This window comes from Eubalaena glacialis, chromosome 10 (genome assembly GCF_028564815.1).
Source record: "Eubalaena glacialis isolate mEubGla1 chromosome 10, mEubGla1.1.hap2.+ XY, whole genome shotgun sequence".
Classification (NCBI taxonomy): Eukaryota; Metazoa; Chordata; class Mammalia; order Artiodactyla; family Balaenidae; genus Eubalaena; species Eubalaena glacialis.
This window is the reverse complement of record NC_083725.1, coordinates 50647805-50672692: the sequence shown is the minus strand read 5'-3', so window position 1 is coordinate 50672692 and position 24888 is coordinate 50647805. Positions and strand designations below refer to the sequence as shown.

The 24888-nt window shown below is 37.0% G+C and overlaps 2 protein-coding genes and 11 non-coding genes across 15 annotated transcripts in view; 4 read left to right on the top strand and 9 right to left on the bottom strand.

The window, feature by feature from the left end:
* The window catches only part of CEP295 (centrosomal protein 295), a 48333-nt gene extending 34390 nt beyond the window's left edge, over nucleotides 1-13943 (top strand). The window contains exons 18-30 of one of the 3 annotated variants that reach the window (XM_061204040.1): nucleotides 4127-4279; nucleotides 7426-7529; nucleotides 8035-8131; nucleotides 8513-8761; nucleotides 9529-9668; nucleotides 10352-10505; nucleotides 11086-11705; nucleotides 12591-12731; nucleotides 12997-13093; nucleotides 13231-13395; nucleotides 13469-13568; nucleotides 13649-13748; nucleotides 13830-13943. In XM_061204040.1, coding sequence (XP_061060023.1) covers nucleotides 4127-4279; nucleotides 7426-7529; nucleotides 8035-8131; nucleotides 8513-8761; nucleotides 9529-9668; nucleotides 10352-10505; nucleotides 11086-11705; nucleotides 12591-12731; nucleotides 12997-13093; nucleotides 13231-13395; nucleotides 13469-13568; nucleotides 13649-13748; nucleotides 13830-13868 — 2159 coding nt within the window. In that variant the 3' untranslated portion in view covers nucleotides 13869-13943. Of the gene's footprint in view, nucleotides 1-4126; nucleotides 4280-7425; nucleotides 7530-8034; nucleotides 8132-8512; nucleotides 8762-9528; nucleotides 9669-10351; nucleotides 10506-11085; nucleotides 11706-12590; nucleotides 12732-12996; nucleotides 13094-13230; nucleotides 13396-13468; nucleotides 13569-13648; nucleotides 13749-13829 lie in introns of those variants that run through there. The other 2 variants (XM_061204043.1, XM_061204044.1) reach the window with 2 other exon arrangements.
* TRNAS-AGA (transfer RNA serine (anticodon AGA)) lies at nucleotides 3197-3278 on the top strand. Its single transcript has one exon. It is a non-coding gene; the product is annotated as a tRNA-Ser (tRNA).
* On the top strand, nucleotides 7653-7732 carry LOC133100177 (small nucleolar RNA U2-19). Its single transcript, XR_009702418.1, has one exon. It is a non-coding gene; the product is annotated as a small nucleolar RNA U2-19 (small nucleolar RNA).
* On the top strand, nucleotides 7878-7947 carry LOC133100176 (small nucleolar RNA U2-30). Its single transcript, XR_009702417.1, has one exon. It is a non-coding gene; the product is annotated as a small nucleolar RNA U2-30 (small nucleolar RNA).
* On the bottom strand, nucleotides 13624-24848 carry TAF1D (TATA-box binding protein associated factor, RNA polymerase I subunit D). The gene is given in 12 exon segments (XM_061204045.1): nucleotides 13624-14023; nucleotides 14267-14298; nucleotides 14736-14805; nucleotides 15126-15172; nucleotides 16222-16257; nucleotides 19946-20003; nucleotides 20006-20122; nucleotides 20513-20567; nucleotides 20920-21095; nucleotides 21922-22300; nucleotides 23048-23211; nucleotides 24703-24848. Coding segments are annotated over 7 exon segments (861 nt in total). The 5' UTR covers nucleotides 23107-23211; nucleotides 24703-24848; the 3' UTR covers nucleotides 13624-14023; nucleotides 14267-14298; nucleotides 14736-14805; nucleotides 15126-15172; nucleotides 16222-16240.
* On the bottom strand, nucleotides 14111-14236 carry LOC133100168 (small nucleolar RNA SNORA25). The gene has a single exon (XR_009702410.1). It is a non-coding gene; the product is annotated as a small nucleolar RNA SNORA25 (small nucleolar RNA).
* LOC133100172 (small nucleolar RNA SNORA32) lies at nucleotides 14569-14689 on the bottom strand. The gene has a single exon (XR_009702414.1). It is a non-coding gene; the product is annotated as a small nucleolar RNA SNORA32 (small nucleolar RNA).
* LOC133100161 (small nucleolar RNA Z40) lies at nucleotides 14955-15027 on the bottom strand. The gene has a single exon (XR_009702404.1). It is a non-coding gene; the product is annotated as a small nucleolar RNA Z40 (small nucleolar RNA).
* On the bottom strand, nucleotides 15280-15414 carry LOC133100169 (small nucleolar RNA SNORA1). The gene has a single exon (XR_009702411.1). It is a non-coding gene; the product is annotated as a small nucleolar RNA SNORA1 (small nucleolar RNA).
* On the bottom strand, nucleotides 15636-15773 carry LOC133100163 (small nucleolar RNA SNORA8). Its single transcript, XR_009702406.1, has one exon. It is a non-coding gene; the product is annotated as a small nucleolar RNA SNORA8 (small nucleolar RNA).
* Nucleotides 16361-16432, bottom strand: LOC133100187 (small nucleolar RNA SNORD5). The gene has a single exon (XR_009702426.1). It is a non-coding gene; the product is annotated as a small nucleolar RNA SNORD5 (small nucleolar RNA).
* LOC133100173 (small nucleolar RNA SNORA18) lies at nucleotides 16586-16716 on the bottom strand. The gene has a single exon (XR_009702415.1). It is a non-coding gene; the product is annotated as a small nucleolar RNA SNORA18 (small nucleolar RNA).
* Nucleotides 19263-19389, bottom strand: LOC133100179 (small nucleolar RNA SNORA40). The gene has a single exon (XR_009702420.1). It is a non-coding gene; the product is annotated as a small nucleolar RNA SNORA40 (small nucleolar RNA).
* Nucleotides 24849-24888: the final 40 nt, after the last annotated feature.

The following is a 24888-nucleotide window of genomic DNA, read 5'->3' as shown; positions in this document are numbered from 1 at the left end:
GATGCTAAATATTTTGTTGTTGAGGAAACTTAGACTGTGAGTACTCATGAAGGGGAAAAAATGGTTTGTACAAACAGTATTTAAAATGTGGACTTAAAGAAATATGTCATTAGGTAACTAGTTTCTTTATATATGAGGAAAAGGAATTGTAGACAAAAATTCTTTGCTATCCATTATTCTGACACTTTTGCTTCCCTCTGCTTCCTTTCTAAACCAGTTTCTCTAGGATAAAACCCAGTTGTTTCTCTTCTCCCTTGCTGCTCTTTCCCTTCAGTACCTTCACTTCTCTTTTCCTGTATCTTTCACAGGATAATCATGGTGTGTAAAACCCTGGCTTTAAGAGCAGTTGTAACACGTGTATTTCTTCACGGTACTTCTTCCTAGATTCAATTATCTAGAAAAATTCCTCCCTGCGATCCTTAGTAAATAGCCCTATTTTCATTTTATAATTATTTCTAGATTTCAGACTCAACCAGATAATTCTCTTGATCAAATCTATCAAAGCAAATTCTTTTTTAAGGGGGAAAATAACTTTGTCAATAGAAAGGTACTTAGAAATGTAATGTTAATATTAGCTATTTTGGTCTTAAAGCCATAAAGTATTGTACCTTTGTTTCCGGCTAAAAGAGTTTAAGGTAGAGATTCAGAATAACTCTTTTTTTTTTTTTTTTTTTTAGATTTTTTTTTTTTGACTACCCCCTTTCCTTTTACTTGTTTCTTAAGATTCAGTATTACTTTTATAAATTTATTTATTTATTTATCTACTTTTGGCTGTGTTGGGTCTTCGTTTCTGTGCGAGGGCTTTCTCCAGTTGCGGCGAGTGGGGGCCACTCTTCATCGCGGTGCGCGGGCCTCTCACTGTCGCGGCCTCTCCCGTTGCGGAGCACAGGCTCCAGACGCGCAGGCTCAGTAGTTGTGGCTCACGGGCTTAGTTGCTCCGCGGCATGTGGGATCTTCCCAGACCAGGGCTCGAACCCGTGTCCCCTGCATTGGCAGGCAGACTCCTAACCACTGCGCCACCAGGGAAGCCCCAGAATAACTCTTAAGAATCATTCCCCTTTTTACTTTCTTCTTATGTCTTATGGAAATTATAACAAAGTAATGATTCTATTTATTACTCGGCTTTGGAAGCTTTTCTTCATTTTGCACTATTTGGTAAACACAACTGTTAAGGAATTGATTGGTGCTTTCCCTAATTCAGAATGAGCATTGGGAAATTCTCACCATTGATTCCTATAATTTAATGAGTTGTGTTTGAGATTGCAAAAATGTCAGCCTGTCTAAAAGGGAAAGCTATATATTTCCTCACCTCCACCTCCTTATCCTTCAACCTTTTTTCAATGAAAAGAACCCAGATGTAAGTCTTGACTGTTTCCTTGTCTATACCTCTGCCACACCCTACAGAGTACCTGTTCTTCTCAGTTCTAGTTGATCAACTCTGGAATCTGTCCATTTGTTTCCATTCCCACTACCACTCTTTTAATTCAGGCTGTCATTTCTTTCTTGAAGGGCTGCTACAACTCCCCATGTCTCCCTGTTTCCAGTCTGGCATTACTCTCATTCATTTTCCCATGGTGTACTCAGAGTAATCTGCCTCTATTGCTCCATGTTTAAACTCTTCAGTCGTTTCCCTTTGACTGGAGGAATAAGTCTAAATTAAGTCTTAAGTCCCTAGCTTCACCCACAAGGCCCTTCATGATCTCACTCCCTCCCTTCAGGGTTGAGGTAAGTGCCACTTGTGTGGCATAAACTTTGCCCGAGCTATCAGGCATCCCTGTCATGTGCTCTTTGGGAGCTTTCATCATAGCCTTCATCACACTTCTTTGGGTAATACTTTTGGTCAAAATATTATAGGCAAATAGTGCTAAAAGGTTACAACATGAAACAGCATTTCTTCCTGCCCCTACACACCCCCCACCCCTTGATGCTACTCACCAGACACAGTCACTTTTCAAGTCTCCTAGGTGTTTCTTCTTGTATTTACTTCTGTAGTTGGCAATGGATTTTAGCAAAAATTAAGCCAAATATTAAACACCACTAAAATAATTTGAGATCACATCATTTTCTCTGTTTGTGAGAACATCTTTTAGTGCGATATTGGATGATACATTCTTAACAAGGTTATTATTGTCTCCAAAGGGGATGAAAATTGGTTCTCAGGGAGATGAAAAAGTCTTACTCTTTATGTACCAAAGCACAAATGTACATAAAAAGATATACAGTATATATATAGTTATTAAGTTTCATGGAGTTAGGAGGCAATTAGGAAAAAAGTCTTGAAAGGGCTCCTTAGGTGGGTGATGATAAAGTTAATATTGAGAAACACTGAGCTATAATATTCTTCCAATTTTCTTTTCTTCTCTGTATTCTACTTTATTTTTTTTGGCTTCGCCGGGTCTTAATCTTTTTTTAGTGGTGGCATGCGGACTCCTTAGTTGCGGCATGCGAACTCTTAGTTGTGGCATGCATGCAGGATCTAGTTCCCCGATCAGGGATCGAACCCAGGCCCCCTGCATTGGGAGCATGGAGTCCTACCCACTGGACCACTAGGGAAGTCCCTGTAGTCTATTTCTTTCGGCTTTACTTTCTGGGAGAATTTTCTCAGCTTTTTCTTCTAACATTTCTTAGGAATGTTATTTTGGCTCTCAAAGTGTAGTTTCTAAAAGCTTGCCCTCCTTTCTGATTTTTTCTTTTCGTAGCATCCTGCTCTTGTTTCATGGATGCAAAATACTACCTACTTTGAATATTTATAGGTTTTTGTTTGTTTGGGTTCCTGTATTTTCTCTGTTTGGGTTCTTCCTTTTTTTTTTTTCTGTCTGAAATTTTAGAGGCTTTTCTCTAATATCTTGCATATTTGAGCGGAACACTGAATGGCTAATTGGAAATTCTATAGGTGGGGACCTTATTTACTTCTGGATTTCATTGGAAAATGTGGCTTTTCCTTGAGGACCCTCAACTTAGTATCTGTGGTTCTTTTCCCTGAGCAGTTTACAGTTTAGTTTCTTCAAAGAAAGATCCTCCAAGTTTGATACAAGCCTGGCTGTTGCTGTTATGGAGCCAGACCTGTGGGGATCTGAGTCGAGGGTGCAAACTTTCTTTTAATACCTCTGATTTCCTTATGGCATTCTTTTTCTTCCCTCCACCTTTGCCCCTTTCAGTGCCTGATCCCCCTAAATTCAGAGTGTATTGGATTCATGTAGTTGTGGCCAAGTGGTTAAGACGATAGACTAGAAATCCATTGGGGTTTCCCCACACAGGTTCAAATCCTGTCAACTACTGCACCTTTCCCCTTAGAAAGGTAATCCTTTGACACTTTACCAGTTTGAGAGTCTGCTATAAATTTGATCGCAGAGTGTGTAGGATTTAGTTTCTCTAGAGGATAAACCTTTAGTCTTCTCTGGGAATGATGTTGAGAGAGAGGAATCTCCGGTGATGGGAGGGATCTTTTCCACGTACATGTTTTTAAACATTCTCCCTGTTTTCAGTTCCCTGATTCACACCTTCCTTTTGTAATACCTCTTGCCTTTAATTCCCAAGTTTTTCTGGGGTTCTGCACAGTAAATTAGCTTCTACTTCTGAGTGTCTCCCACTCCTTTGTTTGTTTCATGAGTGTTTATTTCAGTCATAAGTGTTTATTTCAGTGATTATTACTTTGATAATCACCCTCAGGTAAACACCATCCAGGTCAGGAACTGGAATGTTAGAGAACTCCATAAACTCTTCCCTTGTACTCTTGCAATTACTCTTCCTCCTCTTCTCCCCAGGGTAAACCCCTATCTTGATCTCTAATACCACAGATTAGCTGTAGCTATTTTTGAACTTTATATTATGAATGCATATTATTCCTTATAATACTTAATGGTTGATCATTTTTCCAGGCATTTTTCCTGTGATTAGTCAGTACTGAAGCATTTTCTAATTAGGAAGTAGGAGTGTCATTAAAAACTTAGTAAAATTGAAGTGAAATAATTTAAAGGCTGTGTGAAAGTTAAGCAGTTACTATTTTCTTGCTACACTGATTAAGTCTTTAAGAGTTTAGATTTTTACCCATAATTTAAATTGCCATTTTACTTTTAACTAGAAACGTAAGTGGAAATCCAGTGAGTCAATTTTTTCTCCCTCCCAGGTAAACCAGACTTTTATCAAGACAGAGACCCACTGAGGGTCTCAGTAAGCCGAGAACAAAGTTTTCTTGGGAGCCCCCTGGGCTGTGATCCATTTGGTCATCTTCACCCAGTTGCGCAGGAGAACATCTGTGGTGATGACTCTGATAAAGCAGGTGAGAGATAAAGAAGTTGAAACTGGAATTGCTGTGCGTAAGAATATGTGGACAAAAGATAGTTATTGCAGTGTTATTTGTAATGAAAAATGGTAAATAACTTCAGTGAAACTGCAGTTTTGTGAAGGTGTTAAATGAGGGGAGAAAAGTCTGTGTTCATGCATTTGAAAACTGTCTGGAATAAGAATCACCAAAGTTTAGGTATGGGTTAATCTTTGTTGGAGGTTGGGTTTCACACTTCTATTTCATATGTTTACATACTGTGAAATTTTTTTTGCATAAGAAGCCTGTATTATTTCTGTACACAAAAAGTTGAATGAGGGAAGTGAAGTTTATTTAGAGAATAATTAATTACACTTTTAAATTGTTTCACTAAATAAGTAAATGTTAGTAGGAAGTATGTAAGGGTATGAGGTTTTTACAGTTGGCAAACTCTACACGTTTTGTGTTTAAGCCTATTTGTAACAATCCACATTTAATTAAATACTACTAAGTATTATCTTTTAAAAATTCTATCTGTGGCATTCTAAATGAGCTGTTTTATGTTTAGTTTTAAATATTTGGAAAGTATTAAGGAACAAGTTACAAGGAAAAAACTTTAAATCACTTAATTCTGCCACCCAGAGACAACTGATGTTAATTTTCTCGCTTTTGAATTTGTGCATATTTATAACAAGCTATTTTATATGTATAATATTGACCCTGCAAAGCATAGTTCCAGTACTGCTTCATTAGTTCTAAAGCACCTTTTAAGTAGTTTCCTTTTCTAACCAGATTTCTTTTTATTTTAGCTGTCACATATACTTGGATAATTGTTATCTTAGTTGTATCTAGGGTTTAATACAATGAGAGATGAGCAAGACCTATTTTCTTTTTGAGGGTTTATAGAAAAATTGACTTTAGCTTCTCCTTTTTTAATTGGAGATTGAGATAACTACAAAATATAACTTCCAATGAATTATAGTTTTGACATTTTAAAATAAAAACCATTACCATTTTTTTAGATGTAGCCAGTGAATACTTGCATTCCTTTTTATTCTACCTGTCAATGTCCTCTAGCCAAAGACTACCAAGAGCACACATGTAATTGAAGAAAGCTGGGTGCTCTGACTTGTTGTAGTGAGGGAGAATGCACACACACCGTGGGGAACCACGAGGCCAGTGAATTAGTGAGAGGGTATTAGAAGAGACTTACTATAAGATTGCTTTATTAGGTGATTTTGAGGAGGGTTTAAGTATTTTGAAATAGGGCTTTGCTTGTTAGTATTGGATATTATCAGGAAGCAAGGGTGATCCTGTTACTGGATACCTACAAAATTCTTCCCTAGGAGGTAGGAAAAATGGAGTAAGGCTAAGTAAAGCTGTACTTGATTAAGCAGCAGTCACTCATGTTAGCCAGGATAAGGAGATGATAGGTCATTTTTGTGGTTTGGACAGTATTCATGGTTTTGTCTATGTTCAGACATGGTCAGACTTTTCTCCCCTCATTTAACACCTTCACAAAACTGCAGTTTCACTGAAGTTTATTTAACTCTGACCTTGCTTCTTTCTCTTATTTTTATTTTTCAATTCTTATCACTACCCAGGTGCTACCCTGGTCACCCTCCTCTGGGGGAATCTTCTTTGGTTTGTTACAGATAATAACAGTTATAGAACTGTGATTACGAAATGGTAAACCCATAATTTCCCATCTCACAACTAGCTTTTGAAATGAGCTGCTTAAGAAAAAATAACTCACTATAAAGTTTCACCATCTCTTTCTTCACTTAAAATTTTAGTGTGTAAGGAAGCAACCAAATAACAGTTTAATGGTTAAATCAATTGTATTATAATAATATATTTTTAATTGAACTAGAATAGGAGAGGGTAAAAAATTGTATTTAAAAACAAATTATATTTAAATATAATATTTGATATTTGCTGTTTTTACTTTATTATCTGTAATATAGATATCATTTTATGAATAAATATATGTATCTGCACACATATACAGATACGTATGTGTGCATGCGTATGTGTCCTGGGTTACCTCTTAGAAAACATTTCTTACACAAACATCTAAGAAACATACTTTTAATGTTCATGATCTCTTTTAATAATATCATGGGGATAATGAGACAGAAATTTTAGTTTATATTTGGCGGAGCAGTTTTAATTATATTCTGTTTCAGAGCCACAGATGACCATATTCCTTGGCCGGCTTTCTCACAAATGTTGGCTATTGGGAGTACGAGAAAAACTAACTCAGAATATCCGGATTACTAATAGACAGAAAGTATAATTTTTATGTATTTTTAATATGTCAAATGTAATTAGGAATGATAATTCATAATAAAAGCAGTGTATGCTCATTGTGATTTTAGACAGCACTGCAAGTTATAAAGAAGTAAAATTCCTCCTTGTCCTACCATTCTTAAGCAACCACTGGTTGCACTTTGGTGTTTTCGTCTTTTTTATGTGCCTTTTTCTCACCTTTGAGATCACACTGTACTTATAATTGAATATTCTTGCTTCTTCACTTAAAGTTAATGACAAGCGTTTCCCATCACACTGGCTCTTTTCTAAAGGGTTTTATTCATAGAATAATAATGACAACTACAGTTTTCCATGAAAAATTATATTGTGCTGACTATAAATTTTTTTTTTTAATTAGTTATTTTGTTTATTTTTGGCTGCATTGGGTCTTCGTTGCTGCGCGCGGGCTTTCTCTAGTTGCGGCGAGCGGGGGCTACTCTTTGTTGCGGTGCGCGGGCTTCTCATCGCAGTGGCTTCTCTTGTTGCAGAGCATGGGCTCTAGGCGCACGGGCTTCAGTAGTTGTGGCTCACGGGCTCTAGAGCGCAGGCTCAGTAGTTGTGGCACACGGGCTTAGTTGCTCCGAGACATGTGGGATCTTCCCGGACCAGGGCTCGAACCCGTGTCCCCTGCATTGGCAGGTGGATTCTTAACCACTGCGCCACCAGGGAAGTCCTAAATGCTTTTAATGAATAATAACATGAATTTTTTTTTTTTCTTTTTGGTCTAAGATAAGGCAACTCTACAAAGCAAAATATGAGAGAAAATTGTAGGAAAGCAGGAAATTATGCCCTCCGGTGCTAGAAATTTGATTTGTCATAATCCAGACCTTCCCCCTCCTTCCCCATTTTAGTCAAGGTCAGTGAGGCTGTGGTTGAGAATCATGCAGTATTAAGTTACTCTGTGGAGGAAGAAGACCATATGTACCTGGGTCCAAATGTGAAGCCAGATGATAAGGTTAGTAATGTCTTGATGTGTGCTGCATTGTTAGAGTTGCTTGGCTTCATATTGTCTTTTTAGTTTACAGAAGTTGTGGAATATTGAAGTCTGTGTTCTCTGAGATCTGCTCTTACTGGAGTGGATCAGTGATGAAAACAGCCAAATCTGAGCATCAGAAGACCTCTTAGTCTATCTGATGCATGATCTCTATAGTTCTGAGAAGCAAAAGAATAATTTAAAACAATAAGTGGGGTGTGTGTGTGTGTGTGTGTGTGTGTGTAAAGGTGACAGTGGATAACTGAGGACTTACTGATGGGGGAGTGAGAGTGGGCTGGGGGTTGTGTGTATGAAAGGCTAATCAGTTCTGAGCAATGATGAAAAGGTTTTACTACGGACCTTTATAACTATGAAGGTTTCTACACTTGATCTGAGCTCAGAATAAATAACTGCTAATGTTGGTGACTTGGGTTTTTTCTAGATATTACTTCCTACATTGTGGCCTAATGTTCTTCTTAATTTTTAGGCTGAAACACAAGAAATTTATCATGAGCCATTATCTTCAATAACTGTTTCTACTGGGAGCTTTTTAAGTTATGAAAACACAGATTTGAGCCTTACAGGTAAGAATATCAGAATGTTTATAAATAAATTGAAAGAGAAGCACCAGTTGCATTGCAGTACAGCAGTGAGAGCCAACATTGCTTTTCACAAGGTGCTGAGAGGGATTGTTCTTTAAATCTCAAAAGTAATCATGCCTTTAGAATATTGGACAGTATGATATTCTAACCATGATTGAAGTCACGGGGCTGCAGACGCAGAGACACTCTGCTGATCTCCAGTAGCACGTTGAGGAGGGTCTGCTAATGTTGGTGGGAATCTGCGGAGCACATTTCTTGGCTGCACTGATTCCTTATCGATGTGTATTGCTATGCCTCTCTGCTAAAATATGTCTCAAAGGAAGTACCCAGACACTAAATATTTTCATTAAACCCAATTTTCAGAGTCGTTTTCAGAGCTTGTGGACCAGAGGGAACAAGAATCTCCCACCAGTAAAGAAGAGGAAACAAATGTTTTAAGTTCTGTAGTTCCTTCAACACAAGTTATTTATCAAAGACAAGACCCTCAGGACGCCCATAAACCTCTTTTACCTGCAGTGGAAACATTTACATCTGGTCAGACACACATTCAGCAGATGATAGACAAGTACATAAATGAAGCAAATTTGATGACTGAAAAAACAGAGTTGTGGGGTAAAATTATTTGTGATCAAATACTTTCATGTAAACTAGGTGTTTTTAACTTTTAACCTTTCATCCTTTTTAGTTGGAAGTAGTAATTGTTTGAGCTTTGTGTTTTGATGGCTTGCTGTAGCAGTGATAACATGGAAAACGCTGAGGGCACTTAGTGAGAGAGGGGCTCCGGAAACAGACTGACTGAGACAGTGTAGAAGAGATGAGCAGATCTTCCTTCACCTTTGCAGAGTTAACTACAGTAGCTCAGTATTGCCATACTGAGCACAAGGACTCAGAAATCAGACCTCTTGCCCGTTTCCTAACTGTGAGACCACAGGCAGCTTACTCTTGTCTCCTGTGGGAGGAGGGGTGTTGGGGATAATGCACATCAAGTGCAGTGTCTGCCCTGTGGCAACACGTGGTACAGTGAGCTTTTCTTTTTTTCAAATCATTGATCCTGAAATGAGCTGAGAATAACAAAGATTACTGTAACAAAGCAGTGACAATGATGGCATCTTACTCCTAACTAACCCCATAAAGACCTTGAGGCTATAATAGAAATGGAATCTTGCATTTGTCAAAGGTTCTGGTCAAACCACCGCCACCACCCGCCCCTTTTGTACATGAGAGAGAACGGTAGGACTTAATTTGAAAGCATCTGCTGGTAATGAAAAAAATGCAAGTAATTTTGTTGAATTGGAGTTACCTTATGAATATGTTCTTAGTACTACTTTTCTAGGCTTTATTTTTAAAATAAGTGTCTTTTTTCCTTAAAATTCCAACAGTTGACTTTGACTTTCCAGAACTGGAGCAGAGTTTTCCAAATTTGCATCGTCAGCTGTTTAAACCCTTAGAACCACATCCAGATTTTGATTCGTCATCATCTCTCTCTGGGATTTCTCAAGACAGCAAAGACTTTTACCAGGTATAATAAAGTAGATGCTTCTTTGCAGTGAATTTCCAAAAACAGTCTTGTCTTTTCTTCTGTTAGAACAGAACAATGCTTCTTAGCCTTGGCTGCCAATTAAAATCATCTGGTAAGCTTTTAGATACCAGTGCCCAGACTGTACCTCAGACCAATTAAATCAGAATCCCTAGGAATGGTCAGATAAAGTGATTATAATGCGGAACCAAGATTGAAAATAGGTGCATTAGAATTTTGTCCCAAAGTTTTATCTCCAGCTATGAGGACCCATAAAAACTTTTCAGGGTTTTGGGGGGTGGTGTTACTTGAATGGAATTCAGTCTTAAACCGTCAGGTAAACAGAATTTTGCAAAATTTAAAGTCTCTTCCTATACAATAAAGGAGCTAAGATTCAAACCTGGGTCTTTCTATTTCCAGGCAGCTCTGCATAGTTCCTGCTTATCAGAAAATGATTCAGTCATATTCTGAACTCTGTCTTGTTAATTCACAATTTGTTTTCTAAACAAAAAGTCTGTTTCATATTTACTAAAGTGAAAGAATTGGGTTTGAATAAGCAAGTGGTTTATGTGGTAGTAAAGTGGTAATTAAGGAAGAATAATATCAAAGAAACATAAAAGATTGATTCAACTGGTAACACATAGTAAATACTAATATTTCAGCGTTTCCCTGTTGTCTTCCATCAGAGGTCAGATTCCTCCTGTGAAAGCCTCCGTTCTAGTCTGTCACCCAAAAGTACAGCTTCTTTTACAGCATTGAGGACCAGCCTGAACCAGCAGCCTGACCCTAACTGGGCTCGTGACGAAGCTCAGAGTTTTGCTACAGAAAATGTTATTGAAGGTATGTAGAAGTTCAAAAAAGTTAAATAAAGCTCAATAGTTTTTCACGGTTGTTCATATCAATTGCTCTTGGTTTGTCTCCACCTCACCTCACCAGTTTCTCTGTATATTTATTTAAATAACAGAAGTAATATATGCTCAGTTTGCATTTTATTTTGATAAAATAAAAAGTGCTGCCTCTTGCTCAACTTCCCTACCTCAACCCTTAGTTATCAGTTTAAGTATCCTTCTAAAACTTTTTATACAAATTTTATATATATACACACACATCACATACATATGAGATGCACATGCATGTATAAGTCTTTGTTATAAAGTCAGTATTCTGTTATGGGGGGAAAAGTCCTCGTGTTTAAGTCATAGTTCCTTTGTTAAATATTATAGGAGAAAATACATGGTGTGAGCAGTAGTTATTCGAAAATCACTGTGACCATCCTTTAACTTTCTACTCATGTCTACGTCAGTTTTCATTCCTAAAATTTTAAGTAACCTATTACTTGCAATGTCCTCAGCAACTATTAGAGACCATATCTCTATCCAAGTTTTACAACATATAATTATGATCAACTGATTTCTTATAGGGTCTGAACAGTCTTTTCAGCAACTTCTGCCAGAATTTTCTTCACAGGAAGGAAGCCAGCATGCTGACTTACCAAGTATTTTTAGCACTGAAGCGAGAGACTCTTCCCAAGGGGCGGAAAATCAAAACTACTCCTCTGAACAGAATGAAATATTACAAAACAAGCAAGAAAGTGTTCCTTTCCAGCTCTCTGTAGGAAATTTGCAAAGTTCAGTCTTCAGTTCATCTGGTGAGGCTAATGTATTTCATCAGTTAAATCTACAGCATAGCACTCCATGTGGTTCTACCTCTAGTGAGTGCTCAATAAAAGACCAACCAGAAGGCAGAAAAGAAAGACTGGGCTTTGAAGAACTGTCAGAAAGAGGAGTTGGAACAGTGTTACAAGGTCAAGGGCTCACTGATGATAAAGATACCTGTGGAGTTTTAAATGTAAATCCACAATTATGTGTAAGAACTTCAATTCAGACACCATATTCAGTCACTGTTCAGAATGAAAAATGTCTTGAGGATTCAGCTACTGCAGAAACTGCAACAATCATAGGAAACCAAACTCAACTAGCACAGTCAGAGCTCTTTGTAAGTTCTGGATCGTTTTCATTACAGAACTCTATTCCAATCTGGGTAAGTGAAATCTGTGTTGTATATAATTTTTGATTTCATTTTCAGGAGACTTTTTAAACAAAATTGCAAGAGATGCAACAGAGCTACTATCTGAGATATAGTCAATCTCATAATCATTGGGAATCTCCAATGAAATGAGAAAACAAATTTTTAAAATTTGACCTCCCTCTGAATTTTACAGATCTTCCCAATTCACATTTTTCTCCAGCTTTCCTGAAAAATGGTGCCTCAGCCTATGCTTCAGCACATAACAGTGTTGAACCTCATTGTGCTGCACTGGATTAATCTGCTTGGTTTCAGCTTACCTTCTAGTACTATGTGTTTGTCCCTCCACAGATAAGCAAAAAATAAGGTGATTTACTTGGCAGCTTTTGGATTTTTGTGTTTTTCGTAAATTCTTGTTCAGTATTGAAAGGTTTTCTCCTTAATAAAGTGTGGTCTAGGGACTTCCCTGGCGGTCCAGTGGTTGGGACTTCGCCTTCCAATGCAGGGGTGTGGGTTCCATCCCTGGTCAGGGAGCTAGGATCCCACAGGCCTCGCAGCCAAAAAACCAAACCATAAAACAGAAGCAACACTGTAACTTAAAAGTGGTCCACATCAAAAAACAAACAAAACAAAGCACGGTTGAAGCAATTTGTGGTCTTGCAGCATTCAGCTGCAGCCCAGCGGCCATTCAGATAGGTAGGGGACACACACACTGCAGTTCTGCACAGCCCCCAGTCAGTCAGCAGGCGCTTGGCTCTGTAACCCATGGAGTAGTTTGTCTTCTCCAGTAGCCTTAGTTGAAGAACCTGGTGTTCTTCCTCCGTAATGTACGTATTTTTCACATTCTGAGTGTTTTTGAGGCTATGATTTTTGAATATTGTTTCCCTTTTTACTGCACAGGAGACAGAATGTGGCCATGGTATAATGGAAGAACCAGAACTTACATTGATAAGCAACAGTGATATCAGTATTGCTGAAATGGATTTTGCAAACTTAACTCTAGAAGAAAAGAGAGAAAATGAGGCAAAGAGCTGTTTTCAGGTAAATTTCGTAGCTCTCGTTTCATACAGCAACCCACAGTTGAGAATTAGGGAATAGAAAAGGATAGTTTTACTTAGCTTTCTACATGGCATTTATTCTTACATTAGAATTGTTGTATGAATGTGCTCACAGTGGACAAGCTGATAACTGAACTTTCTAGAAAGGCCAAAGGACCTAGGGTTGAGAATGGGTAAAGTTTAGAACCTTTGCTGTGAATCTGTACAGTGAGGTAAAGTGGTCAAGTCTATGACTTTCTCACAATTAGGTGAGTGAATTTCTGCCTCTTCTATCAGAAACACAAAACTCAGATTGTCCAGCTGCATCAGAACATTCTGTGGAGAAACCACCAGCTGTGTGTGCAGGTATGTATGCCCTGAGCATCCGATTAGTGAGCCCGGGGCCAGTGGGGTTCCCCACTCAGGCTCCCCCTACTTGAGCAGAAACCCCGCATGTTCCTATACTGCTGACATATAGCCTCCCTTTTTTTTTTTTTAAACAGAAACCCTTTCAAAGTTTACAGCTACTCCAGGGAGCTTACAAGAAGCATTTATAAAAAGAAAAAAAGCATTTATGGAGAGATCGTCACAGAGACAGAAAGAAATAAGGAATAAAATTCGTGTCTCTGGAAGTTCTCAAACCAAAATAGTAAAGGAGAAACCTACAGGTATACTCTCCACATCAGTTTTCAAAGAGAATCTGGCATTACATATATCTTAAATGACTTGTTCTCTGCTCAGGTTCATTTGTCAGTCACCTGAAGGGTGTGAACAAGGTTAGAGTGTCTCTTCCTGAAGACAGAAAGACTGCACAAGCCCATATGCACCAAAGGGCTCTAAGGTATGTATGTGGATATACGAAGATATATGAATTCACATAGCTGAAGTGTCTGTCTTTAATTCCATATAAATTTCTTACAGATTATACCATCAGTTACCTGAAGTGAAAAAGCAAAAGGAAGAGAAAGCAAAGCAAGACGCATATGCCCAAAACAGAGCAAGGGCAAAAGAATTTCATAAGGTGAGCAGCCCCCGCCCCCAATTTTTCATGTCCAAGGCACATCAGAACTGTAACTGATAAATGTTATTATTCCCTCCACAGAAAACATTAGAGAAACTTCGAGCCAAAAATATATGCTGACCTTCTGCACAAAGTGTAAAGGGTTTTTTTTTAATTATGTGTAACACAAAGTTATTTAAGTCAATAAATTTTTAAGGAATTTCACATGTTCTGATTCTTTCCACTGCCAATCACCTTAGTTCCTCCAAACTCATAATCTTCAAGATAAAATAGCCCTAAAGAAGAGAGTAGACATTGGTTAAAGTTGGAAGATATTTACATTTATTTTTACTTTCCCACATCACCAATCATGGGTATGAGTGGCTTGTATCTCCATCGGAAAACATAGCACTATCAAGTTACTATTATATCCAGTGGAGAACTCAATCTTTGGTCACAGCGTAAAGAGCTCCTGGATTTGGTCCCATCAGCCCTCTTTGAAATGACCTATAAAATTATTTTCTTTAATGTGTACATACCTTTCAAAAAGAAGTTATCGTGTGCGTCAGCCCTGTATAACAAATATAAAGGTAAGGGTCCATTTTCAGAGATGCTCATGTAAAATTCTGAAGCCAGCCTCCCCTCCTTTAATAACCAGGCAACCTGTAATGTAATAAACTAAAAGCCCAGGATTAAACAAAGAACTCCAGCAATCTAGGCACACACTGTTCAATATAATAGTCACTACCCATGTATCGGTATTGTAAAATCTAATTAGAAAAAATGGCTTGTGTTACTGGAACAGTGCTGACCTAGGCAATGGAAATACAAGTAAACAATAAAATGTTCCCAACAGGCTGAATGCTACAAAGTAGCAGAAATAAAACCTAGTGGGAAACTTTTTTTATGGTCATGTCCACAGCAAATGAGAAACTGCATTCTAAAAGCCTTGGTAATGACCATTAAAACCTGACAAATAATTTGGTGTGGTAAAATAAAAAAAATTACTTGCCACAATTCTTTTAGTTAGGCTTCTTTGATCTCCAATGAAATATGGACACACTTCAACATTCCCCACCTACAGAAAAAGATTGTAATGGCAACTGGGACTGATTAGGTTCCATTTTCATTCATACCTAAATTTAGCTGATTGTTTCCAAACATGCATGTTTCAGGCAACTTTTATCTTAGAGCTTTCACGTTTTAAAATATAGCTTTATTTAAGACGGATGTTCAGAAAGGCTATTTTCATTCAGCCCATTCAGAGCAGTTGAACATTTTGCCCATCATCATGACATCATACATCACTGGTAAACAGTAAAAACTAATGGCCTTTTTAACGTCATTATAGTCTTTTTCATTAAATACCAGGGGAAAAAAATGAAATGAAAATCATACCTGTAATCTTTGGGATCCAAGTTCCTCAAGCGATTTACTTTAGGACCCTAGAAATTAAACATAGCAAGTACGTTGCTATTTATCCCTTCATCTTTTCTAATACTGAAAAGCCTTGTTATATCCAATTTTTACTCATGAGCCTAGCAGAAAAAAAAAATGTTGCAGGTCTCATTGTCACCACCGCAATAAAAGTACAGTGATGGAAGCAAAACCTGTGTTCTCAATGTAGCCACATTAACAATTTACAGACACCGTGAACAACAGTGCCCATTTTCAATAGTATGAGGCTTTATAAACATTTCTCTCAAGCTTATATATACACTGTGCAAAAGGCTTCTGCACAACAATGCTATCAATAAAGGAAAGCTACTAGAAGCAACAGAAATAGAAAGCCTTACATGTTTAGGGTCAGGCGATGGATCTGCCTGGTTCTGAATTTGACACCCTAAAAAAATAGTATTAGTTACTATTGAAGACTGTCAAACTGAACAGTATGAGAAACTATAGGAATACTGTATCAGTAGAAATACCAGGTCTAACATGCACAAAGCCAAGAAAACCAACGATGCCAAATACTGAATTTATATTGCACTGTCCTTTGAACACCCAGCAGGAACAAACTGCTGAATGCAGATACCATGCAGTGCAATTATGACTGAACCAGAAAAACCCCTCAACCTCAAGTTTGTAACGTTACTATCTGAGAAATATTATCTTCACACATCTCTAAAAATTTACGTTCTTGTAACATGTTAATTTGAGTTTTATATCTGTCATTCCAATGAGAACTACATTAACTCCATTTTAAACTATACACCTAGCCATTGCTACCTTTACCCTCTCTATACCTATAGAACTTACATAGGAAACTATCCGATTATACATGAGATTTACATGTCAGTGCTGTCTCTTCATTTTTTTCCAATTCTGTAAACACAAATATTACAGCAGTATTTTTGGCCAAAATCCTGATAATTGTTTTATAACCTAATTAACTAGCAGTCACAACAGTAATGGAATGCTATACTCAAAATTTAACATTCTTTTCAGAACTTCTGAATCCTTAATTTGAATAAAAATTAAATATTCCACTTACCTCTAAAAATGTATTAGGTTTAAATCATATTCACTCCTGCAGATAAAATAGCAAATAAAAGATGGATACCATACTCATGTGATTAAAAATTAAAACCTCAATATATAACTTAAAATATTTAGATATTAAGCATACTCAGCTCTATCAGAATTAAGTTTTAGTTCATGTCTGTATCATTCAGCAGTTGAACAGTTAAATTCATCATCTGAACTGGAATGTTCCCCCCCCCGCCCCCCCCAACAAATGACACTGTCACTGATTAAAACTTACCTAAGCCATCACACCCTAGAACAGTACAGATCATTGGGATATGCCAATACCTAAGATAAAAAGTTTGTTAGGTTTTTCACAGTTTACTTGGCAGCTCTGTCTTGTAGTTCTTTCCCACAGATCTAACAGATAGTTCTATGAGTAAAGGAAACCACACAGTTAATCTATGAGGCGTTTCCAACGATGTAGGTTTACAGAAAAAGCCCCATCGGGATAGACCTCAACCACTGCTTGCTTTTTAAAAAATATAAACAAGTCCACAAGAGAACAATTATTTGAAAGAGCTCCAGTCTCTTAGATGAGTTCAAAACTGTGCAGTAACAGTCAGACATCACAAAGGATGTTTAAGAAATTTAAAGAAATCATCCCATGAATTAATTACATGGTAGGTATTTTAACAATGCTTAGAAAAGATAGCATTATACTAACAGATAAAAATATGCAAAGTACTTATTAGCTATTATACATGAACCAAACAGAGTTCCACATATAAATTTAAGCTTGATTTTAAGAACTTCATTACTGCAATGTGTTTTGCCTATGCAATTCCCAGATTACTGCAAAATTTTTACTTTAACTGAATTTTTCCCTTAATTTAAGAACTATATAAAGTATTTTCTCATTAGTTGATATCAATTATAAAAATACAGAAAAATGTTAATGTGGCTAATGTTCTGACCATTGGGGAATCGTTGAAGGCAAACTGGGTGTATTTCATTAAACTTTATATCATTCAGATTCATGAAATTGTATGTCCTGTGTAGTCATTTCTAGCATTATACTATTAAATCTTCTACCTCATTTTAGATTATGCATTCATTAAAAACACTGCAGGGACTTCCCTGGCGTACAGTGGTTAGGACTCCACGCTTCCACTGCAGATGGCAGTGGGTTCGATCCCTGGTCTGGGAACTAAGATCCTGCAAGCCACTTGGTGCAGCCAAAAATAAAAGAATGCACTAGCCAAACAAGTGTATGAAAAATATATCCCTTTTGCAAATCTAAATAACAAAGGTCAGATTAAATCAAAATTATAATCTCTATAAAATTATTCAGCATATTAACATGCATAACATTAAATAAAATAACCTTTAGGAGCAACATTTCATCTCATTTATGCCATGAGGTTTTCAAGAAAAAAGTTATTTGGGAATTCTTCACATCATGTGAGGGTGAATTAATAGCAGAACATCAATTTTGGTAAACCAAAATTTGAAGGGAAGGAATAACTTGAAAACATGACGTGTTTAGTAAATATGTTCAGTCCAGATGTAATGACGAATATAACAAGTAGCGGCATGGCCAGAAAATTTAAATAATAAAACTACTGGATAGTACAATTCAATAACCAAAAAAATACCACCCAATCAAAAACTTGGCAGAAGACCTAAATAGACATTTCTCCAAAGAAGACATATACATAGGCACATGAAAAGATGTTCATCATTGCTCATTATTAGAAATGCAAATATACCTCACACCAGTGAGAATGGCCATCATCAAAAAGTCTACAAATAATAAATGCTGGAGAGGGTGTGGAGAAAAAGGAACACCCCCCCTACACTGTTGGTGGGAATGTAAACTGGTACAGCCAGTATGGAAAACAGTACTGCAGTTCCTCAAACTAAAAATAGAGCTGCCATATGATCTATCAATCCCACTCCTGGGCATATATCCAGAGAAAAACATGGTTTGAGAGGATACATGCATTGCAATGCTGTTTACAGTAGCCAGGACATGGAAGCAACCTAAATGTCCATCAAGAGATGGGTAAAGATGTGGTACACACACACACACACACACATACACACACATACACACAATGGAATATTACTCAGCCATTAAAAAGCATGAAATAATGCCATCTGCAGCAACATGGATGGACCTAGAGATTATCATACTAAGCAAGGTAAGAAATAGAAATACAAATACCATAGGATACCACTTCTATGTGGAATCTAAAATACCACACAAATGAACACATCTATGAAATAAACAGCCTCAGACAGAGAACAGACTTGTGGTTGCAAGGAGGGGGATGTGGGGGAAGGATGGACTGGGAGTCTGAGATTAGCAGATGCAAACTACTTATATATATAGTACAGATAAACAAGGTCTTACTACATAGCACAGGGAACTATATTCAATATCCTGTGATAATTCATAATAGAAATATATGTATAACTGAGTCTCTGTTGCACAGCAGGAACTAATATTGTAGATCAACTATACTTCAATAAAATTTTAAAAAATATTGTATAGGGGTGCGGGGAGGTTAAAAATATGTTGTGTATGCTTGAAGCAGGAATATCCAGGATTCTGACTATAATTGCCTTATTTATAGTTCTGGGACCCTTTCCTTCAAGCAAAGTGAAACTGGCACAACGTCACTATAAAGCATGTCAATCCTGAGATTCATTTTCCGAAATTACATTATGAACAGAAATTTAAAATTGGCAAAAATGCCTTTCAATAATGAAACCGATGGAGGTTTTAAATTCTGACAATTTATCACATTTACACAAATTGGACCCAAACTCACCTAAAGCATAAGACATACCTTTTTAAATTATCCAGACACTGTGTTCAAGATAAAAGCCTAAAAAAAGAAGCCATCTTTGTTTCATGTCAACATTAAAATTAGAGTACTAAATCAATACAGCTGATAATTCAAAAGCTTAAGATATGAGAGAAATTATAAGCCCTATAGTCCTGGAAGCAATTTTTATGTTTATCAATACACCCCCATCACTTGACTCTCTTTTAGGTATCATGTTCCTTCTTATCTGTATCAAAACTCATACTGAACAATGAGTTCTGGGTTGCAAAAGAGGATTTATTTTTGCACCTGTCTATAAGTCTTTGTCCACAAATTAAACAAAAACAAACACAAGTGCTATGGTAAAATGCAGTATATAGAGTGGCATAATCTGCAACATACAGTGGTGATGAAAATGATAGTTGAAATATTATAGGTAGTTAGGAAAGGAAAATATTAAGTTATTACAGTAATAGGCATTTCACACTAAATTTGTCTGAAAAAAAATAAAAATGGGGTTGCAGGTACTCTAAGGAGGGTGGCTGGCTGTCAATCATTAGTGGTTATTGCAACTAAGATTTTCTTTTCAGGATTACAATCTTATTTCTTTGATTCAAAGCTCAAATGGCACCTTTAAGTTCTCTTACCCAGAAATACACCACCATATGCAAAAACAGTAGGATGCTGTTTATTTTTTTGGGAAGTGATTATCTCTGCTGTAACAGCCTCAATGTTTTTTCTACATAATCTCACTGTTTTAATTATTTTTCTTATAATTACTACTTCAGGAGTTTTATAAATTTGTTTAATCTTTTTATTTTCTTACAAGGTTCTTTTTTATCATAAGGCTGGCATATGTATTCACATTTATGGTCTTTTCTTTCTATAAAGTTCCTTTTTCTCTATTCTGTTTACCTTGTCTGGTAGTCATAATCCTATCTATTTTCAGGCCATTCTGTCCTCTGTCCAGTGTTTTTTGGATTTTGATGCTCTCTTTTTAGGCAGTGCAGCTTCTTCAGTATATTCCTCTTGTTCCAAATATACATTCTTCTTCTTTGGTAATTCAGAACTTATTATGAAATAATTATCCTCCTGCATAAGAAATACCAATACTAAGCAATAACTGAAACTTTACCGTGCTAGTAATTACATATAACTAAACTCTAGGTTACTTAAAATAACCTGGATACTACATCTGGATGCTAAAAATCCAAATTAACTTCTGCTGATTTTTTCATCTGATATCCTAGTAGCAACACCACACATGAAAACTTACAATAGTATTGTTTTTACTGATACAGTATTGATAATTCATGTTCTCACCAATTATCCATAAAATTCTTATTTTTATTCTTGCATTTCCTGCACCAAGGGCATTGAACCTTTCAAAACTTAACTACAGACAATAACACAACAGGATAAAATTTTCCCTTTGTCTACAGCTGTCCTCCCAAAATGAAGTGGGATAAGATTGTCACTTACCACCAATTTAATATCACATTCATCATGTTCAAGATTTGTTGCAATCTCCTCTGCTCTGCAATATTAAAAGCAGATCACTCAATGTATATGTATAACTGATTCACTTTGTTATAAAGCAGAAACTAACACACCATTGTAAAGCAATTATACTCCAATAAAGAGTTAAAAAAAAAAAGCGTATCACTCAGATGACAAATCTTTTATAACCCAATGAGTAGTATACTATCATGACATACAACTGAAATAGCAATACCAGTCAAGTCTATTAATATTTTATCTGTGCTCACATCACTATTAAATCTAAGTATAAACAAATTGACAGCATATGGAGCAACATTAAAATTTAAAAGCACTTAATCTCATAAAAACCTATGTCCAAAATTATTCCAATCCATGATAGAACTTACGCTGACTCTTCAATAGGAGAGAGAGATCCATCATCATCCAAGTATCTGTATCTACGACTATCAAAGTCTTCTTTTTCTAAATCCTCACCAACATTCATTTGTTTCAAGGATTCCTTGAGATGGTATTCATACTTCAGTTTTTCAAGGTAGTTAAAAAATCCTCTTGCCACTGCTTGCTATGTAACAAAAACACCATATTTTAAGTCAAGGACTTAAAAATAAAAAAATTTTCTTCCACTCAGCAAATGCCTACGTTCCAAAATGACAAGGATCCCCATAACAAGGTCCTTAGTGATCTTGATTTAACTACTCTGCCATACGGAGATCACGTGCATCAATTCACTGTTCTACCTAGCAAGTTATCAAAGTTAGTACCAAGAAAAACAAGCACAAATCTTATCATTTGGGCATTACTTAAGACATTTTTTAATGCAGAGAACTGTCTATTTTAATCACCTTAAAACATAAAGAGGTTAATGAGTATTAATCCTTTCCTATAAATCAGATTCTAGAACAAGTGACTACAAATTATGCAATCACTTATCTCAAATATTTCAGAGTCTACTGCTAAGTACTGGCATATTTGTCTGGTAATTCTGTCAGAAATTGAAATATCTGAACAAAATGAAATCTACTAAAGCCACTGAACATGAAAGGCAGGTGTGGGTTTCACTTTGGTTACTATAAAACAACTGGGCATTTGAGTTTTAGGAATGATGTTTAAAGCCCTGACAGGATAAGATCAAGGTATAAAATCAGCCTTAGAGCACTTCATATACAGGTACATTCACCCAGTGTTACCAGTGCAAGATTCCACCCAGAAGTCCAAGTGAACTTTGAGCTGAAGGATGGGGGTGGCATTTAAGCGGCAGTATAGTCAGTATAGAGAAGTATTATACAAGGTGAAGACTGTATGTTCCAGGTACATCTAAATTCTAAAAGCAACCAACAACTCATTTCAGACATTTTAAACTATGTGTACCAGCATATATAAAGACTCACCTCAAAGGTTAAAATTTTTCTCCAAGGTAATAGTTTTCTTCCATTTCCTGATTCTAAAAATGGGAAACCAGGTCCTTTGTCTTTAAATTGTTTCTTATTTATTTGTGAGATTCTAGTGTTTCTCCTTCCTTTTGGTCTTCCCCTTGATCTTCCCGTTGGCTTGTATTTTCTCTTTTTACGTTTCTTTTTTTTGAATCTTTCAAAAATAGCTTTTAAAGTCAATGGTCTTGGCTCTATAGATGAGTCACTAGATGAATCTCTTGCTTGAGTACTTTCAGGTTTGTGAACAAATTTTCTAACAGGGTTTCTTTGCCTCCTTTTAGGTGGGATAGGAACACACTGAGTTTTAAATAAGCTGCTACCAGAGGAAGAGTTATCACTAGAAAACAGGGAAAGATTAATTGTACCCTCTTATATTACTGAATGTTCATTACCAGTAATATACTTTTCTTTTACAAATCAAAGCAGAAAAACATGCTCAAAGTAATTTTTTAAAAGATGGGCTCAGTACTAGCCAATCACTTAGCTCTGACCACTCTACCACAAGTGGTCCATAATGCCATGTGCCATAGCACTTAGCCAAAAAATCATCTTCCTTTATGTAAGTTCCACAAAGGCAGCCTTGTTCACTGCTAGAGGCTAAACTAAGACAAAGCCTCCTCTAAATAAAACAAGAGTATCCTAGTGGAGAGATATACTGAGTATACTAGAAATGCTCATTTGTTTTCCCAGTGAGATCAACAACGATTAGGACTAGATACCTCTCATCATATACATAAGCCAGCATCCCTGATAATATGGAATAGAACAAGTTGATTTTAAAACAAGATTCCCTACTGATATCCATTTTCTTATAAAATGAGGATGATTTAATCAGGAAGATACCAATTTGGCCCGGAGAATATACTCCTGTTTCCCTGAGTTAACAATGTGTTAAAACTTTAAAGGCCTGTGCAAACCAGGTTTTCCTTTTCTGTTCTAATGCATGAAAATTACCATTACCACCACTCATTATCTACAATGATTTATGCTTTCCCGGTAATTCAAATACAGTAAAATTACCACCTAGTCTCTTTTCCAGAAAAATCTGGTGATTGTTATTTAAAAAAAAAAAAAAAGCACTTACCTTTGATTCTCAATTTCCACAGCTGAATCAGATACCGTTGCATAGTTGAGAGAATCCATTCCTGGTATGTGTTCTCCAAGCCCCTCTCAAATTTGTTGTCAATTGTCCTTTGATTTAAACAGATTTCTGACCATATAAAATTCAGTAAATGTGATGTTGTTTCCCTGAATAAATGCAAACAGCTAGTATCAGAGTAATGAAAATGTTGATGTAGTCGTGACAATTACGTAAATTAATTACACATAAGTTAAGACAAAATCACATACAAGGCCTTTAATACTTTCATGTAGGAACTGTCATTTCAGGTCAATCCTAAAATCTAGAGATTTTATTCACAGGTTCTATCTTTCAGTTTTGCCTCCTTAATCTATCCAATGGAAGATTCCAGAAGAGTATTGTAATTTCCAACGAAAGTATCAAACAGCTTTCCACAACAGTAAAAAAATGTAATTTTACCCTTAGCCATATAGTAATGTACAATGAAGAGTATCAATGTTCAACTAACGGCCAAAAAGCCATTTTTCAACAGCAGTTGGGAACTAGTACGAAAATCTTTTGCATACAAAGCCAGAAGGCGGAGTATGGCCTCAGTATACCTGGGAAAATAATCAGCAGGACTTAATTAACTACCTCCATCCAAACTCCTGGTCTGGAATCTGCTGTTACGGGTATTAATTTAAAAGTTCTGAATTCTCAAACTTTTCGATGAAAGGCTTACAGATAAAAAAAAAAGACAAAGGGCACTGTTGTAATCTCCTTAGATACATTACAATAGTTTGGACAAAATTTTAAAAAAGATAATGTCTAATTTTACTTTTCCATCTCCCTCATCGGGGATGCCATCATTCTTCCTATTTGTATATTGTTCTTAGTCTTTAGCATTCTTGGTAATGACAAATGAGCAACGATGAAAGAAATCCTACAAGAACAATATATTTCAAACATAGGAAACCAATAAGGTCACAGAGATCTCGGATTCGCAAAATATCCAAGGGACTCCTGGTAATTTCATGGAATGTTTTACCGTAGTTTTCTAAAATGCAAAATCTAAGAAATAAATCACGAAATAACTGCCCAAAAAGAAATTCAACAAGTGGATCCAGTGGCACTGATGGTATACCTGAGATTTAAAAGAAAAAAAATCAGAGCGTATTATCAAAATTAAAGTTGACTCAAAACCTCTTTTTCGGAAACTAGAAAGCATTCCTACGGAAGTGTGGCTTCCTATTCCGAGATTCTGCGAGGAGGAGCACATGGCGATAGTGCCCTTCACTGGCTCTAACAATTCCCCTTCAGCATTTTGTGCGATTTTGGGGCGAGCGTCTCCAGGAAGCGCCTAACCTCGTGCAAGGAGAACGGCGTCAGCAATGGTTACCTCGCACTTAACCCCTATTAATTCAGAAAATGTGTATTGTCTATACCACCTTTTAATATCTACATGCCAGACAACGGACCACGCCCACGCCATAATCGTGTACTGTGGGCCGCAGTAAAGCCACTAGGCCCGAAGTCCACAAAAACCACGAGCCCTCCGCCCTCGGGGACTGACTTCCGCGGCTGGACCCCGCCACGCCACGCAGGGGCCTGGGAAAAGCTACAAGAGGAAACCCTCCCCCCCCCCCACAAGGCCCGGAAGCCCCCGTCCTCTTTCCTACCCGTCGAGAGGGCAGACAGCTTGCACCAACCAGCGCCGGCTCGGCATGGGCCTCAGCTGCGTACCAGATACCCGCCACCCCTCCCTAGGAAGTCCGCATTCAGCAACCTCCGGACCCTTCCCCAACACTCCAACAAACTAAGAACCACCAACCTCCACCACCGCGCTGGAGAAAAGGATGGGCGGG